Source organism: Acanthisitta chloris, unplaced genomic scaffold, assembly GCF_000695815.1.
Source record: "Acanthisitta chloris isolate BGI_N310 unplaced genomic scaffold, ASM69581v1 scaffold23399, whole genome shotgun sequence".
NCBI lineage: Eukaryota > Metazoa > Chordata > Aves > Passeriformes > Acanthisittidae > Acanthisitta > Acanthisitta chloris.
In genome coordinates, this window is record NW_008691146.1 from 1 (window position 1) to 3,535 (window position 3,535).

A 3,535-nucleotide genomic window follows, 5' to 3' on the forward strand; every position below is an offset into this window, starting at 1 on the left:
CGGACAGGCGATGGGGACACGGGTGTGCAACGGGGACATGGATTTGAGATGGGGACACGGGTGTGCAACAGGGACACGGATTTGAGATGGGGACACGGGTGTGACACGGGGACACAGACTAGAGATGGGGTCACGGGTGTGCAACAGGGACACGGACAGGCGACGGGGACACGGGTGTGACACAGGGACACAGACAGGCAGTGGGGACATGGGTGTGACACGGGGACACGGACAGGCGATGGGGACACGGGTGTGACACGAGGACACAGACTAGAGATGGGGACACCAGTGTGCGACAGGGACGTGGGTGTGCAACGGGCACACAGGCGTGTGGTGGGGACACCAGCACAGGATGGGGACACGGACAGGCAGCCAGGACATGGCTGTGTGGTGGGACATGGGCATGTGGTGGGGACATGGGTGTGCCACAGGGACAGACATGTAGCAGGTTACAGGTGTGCAGTGGGGACGGGGACGTGGGCTGGGGATGGACACAGGGGTGTGATGGGGTGTGGGTGTGCAGGGGGGATTGGGACGTGGGCTGGGGATGGACACGAGGGTGTGATGGGGTGTGGGTGTGCAGGGGGGACATGGGCACACACTGGGATGTGGACGTGTGGGAACGTGAGCAGCAGTCAGGATGCAGTTATGTAGCGGGGACATGAGCATGGGAACACATGATGGGTACATAGGCACACGATGGGGACATGGGCATGGGATGGGGACACAAACATAGGATGGACACACACATGTGGTGGGACACAGCTGTGTGATGGGTACGTGACCATGCAATGGGGCGCAGGCACGGGATGGGGACATGGCCATGTGGTGGGGACCACGGCATGCAATGGGGACCCAGCCATGCTGGGACATGGCCATGCAGTGAGGACAGGGATGTGCCACGGGGACCCCACCGGGTTGGTGACAGCGAGGTGACACCCCGTGGGACTGGTGGCCAAGGGGGGAGGGGGAAAGCTGGCATGTCCCCAGGGGGTCACGTTGGTGACCGCGCAAGGAGGGGACGTCTCCTTCCCGTCCTCGCTTGGCTGAGCCCTGGGGCGAAGGTCTCAGTGGGGAAACTGAGGCATGAGTGGGTGCCACTGCCCCACAGCTCTCTCCTGTGCAGCACCCACTCAGCACTGCAGGATGAAGGCTCTCCTCCTCCTCTTCCTCCTCGCCCAGGTCTGCTCAGCATCGCTGGTTCCTGGTAGGTGAGGTTTGGGGGGGCAGCACCCCAGAAGTGGGTGCCGTTGGGTGCTATGGAGCCCGTTCCTCCCACAGAGAGGGAGAAGGACCCTGAGTACTGGCGGCGGCAGGCACAGGAGACCCTGCAGAACGCTCTGCGGCTCCAGCGCCTCAACCAGAACGTGGCCAAGAACCTCATCCTCTTCCTGGGGGACGGTGAGACGGGAGGGCACCGCCCCGGGGGCAGCAGGGCTGCAGGGGATGGGACTGCAATGAAGTAGGTGCAATAAAGAGGGTGCTGGGGTAAACTAGGCGTGTGATAGATTGGGTGTCATGGTAAAGTGTGTTCTGGGATAAAGTAGGTGCTGTGGTGAGTTGGGTACTGGGATAAACTGGGTTTGCAGTAAGTAGGTGCTGGGATGAACTGGGTACTGCAATGAACTGGATTTGCAAAAAAGTGGGTGCTGTGGTAAATTGGGTTTGCAACAAATTGGGTGCTGGGATAAACTGGATTCTGGAATAAACAGTGCTGGGATGAACTGGATTTGCAAAAAACAAAAACAATTGGGTGCTGCAATAAATTTGGTTTGCAATAAGCTGGGTGCTGGGATGAACTGGATTTACACTAAATTGGGTGCTGCAATAAATTGGGTTTGTGTTAAGTTGGGTGCTGGCATAAACAGGGTTTGCAATCAGTTGGGTCCTGCAATGAACTGGGTGCTGGGCTAAACTGGATTTGCAAGAAATTGGGTGCTAAGGTAACTTGTGCTTGCCATAAGTTGGATGCTGGGATAAACCGGGTACTGGAATGAATTGGATTTACACAATGTTGGGTGCTGCAATAAATTGGGTTCTGTCTTAAACTGGGTTTGCAATGAGATTGGGTGCTATAATAAACTGGTTGCTGGGATAAACTGGATTCTGGAATAAGCTGGGTGCTGTGATGAACTTTACAATAAGTTGGGTGCTGCAATAACTTGGGTTTGCAGTGAAACTGGGTGCTGGGGTGAAGTGGGTGCTGGGATAAACTGGGTTTGCCACAATCTGGGTGCTGGGATAAACTGGGTTTGTGGTAAACTGGGTGCTGGGATAAACTGGGTTTGTGGTAAACTGGGTGCTGGGATAAACTGGGTTTGTGGTAAACTGGGTGCTGGGATAAACTGGGTTTGTGGTAAACTGGGTGCTGGGATAAACTGGGTTTGTGGTAAACTGGGTGCTGGGATAAACTGGGTTTGTGGTAAACTGGGTGCTGGGATAAACTGGGTTTGTGGTAAACTGGGTGCTGGGATAAACTGGGTTTGTGGTAAACTGGGTGCTGGGATAAACTGGGTTTGTGGTAAACTGGGTGCTGGGATAAACTGGGTTTGTGGTAAACTGGGTGCTGGGATAAACTGGGTTTGTGGTAAACTGGGTGCTGGGATAAACTGGGTTTGTGGTAAACTGGGTGCTGGGATAAACTGGGTTTGTGGTAAACTGGGTGCTGGGATAAACTGGGTTTGTGGTAAACTGGGTGCTGGGATAAACTGGGTTTGTGGTAAACTGGGTGCTGGGATAAACTGGGTTTGTGGTAAACTGGGTGCTGGGATAAACTGGGTTTGTGGTAAACTGGGTGCTGGGATAAACTGGGTTTGTGGTAAACTGGGTGCTGGGATAAACTGGGTTTGTGGTAAACTGGGTGCTGGGATAAACTGGGTTTGTGGTAAACTGGGTGCTGGGATAAACTGGGTTTGTGGTAAACTGGGTGCTGGGATAAACTGGGTTTGTGGTAAACTGGGTGCTGGGATAAACTGGGTTTGTGGTAAACTGGGTGCTGGGATAAACTGGGTTTGCCATAATCTGGGTGCTGGGATAAACTGAGTGCTGGGATAAACTGGGTTGGCCATAATCTGGGTGCTGGGATAAACTGGGTGCTGGGATAAACTGGGTTGGCCATAAACTGGGCACTGGTATAAACTGGGTTTGCCATAATTTGGGTGCTGGGATAAACGGGGTTTGCTGTAAACTGGGTGCTGGGATAAACTGGGCTGGCCATAAACCGGGTGCTGAGATAAACTGGGCACTGAGATAAACTGGGTTTGCTGTAATCTGGGCACTGGGATAAACAGGCTTTGTGGTGAAGTGTGTGCCGGGCTGAAGAGGGTTTGCCCTGCTGGGGTTGGCACGGCCATGGCTGCCACAGGAGGCTGACGGTGTCCCCCAGGCATGGGAGTCTCCACGGTCACGGCCGCTCGCATCCTCAAGGGGCAACTGCAGCACGGGCAGGGCGAGGAGAGCTTGCTGGAGATGGAGAAGTTCCCCTACGTGGCCCTGGCCAAGGTGAGCCCCGCGGTGTGTCCGTGGGGACGCGACA

General features: G+C 55.1%; 1 protein-coding gene across 1 annotated transcript in view; it reads left to right on the plus strand.

The window, feature by feature from the left end:
- Window positions 1-1,146: 1,146 nt before the first annotated feature.
- LOC103809311 (alkaline phosphatase, tissue-nonspecific isozyme) overlaps window positions 1,147-3,535 on the plus strand; it is a gene marked incomplete at its 3' end in the record, with an annotated part of 7,192 nt that continues 4,803 nt past the window's right edge. The window contains exons 1-3 of the mRNA XM_009082140.1: window positions 1,147-1,207; window positions 1,282-1,401; window positions 3,386-3,501. Of these exons, the coding sequence (XP_009080388.1) occupies window positions 1,147-1,207; window positions 1,282-1,401; window positions 3,386-3,501 (297 nt within the window). The remainder of the gene's footprint in view (window positions 1,208-1,281; window positions 1,402-3,385; window positions 3,502-3,535) is intronic.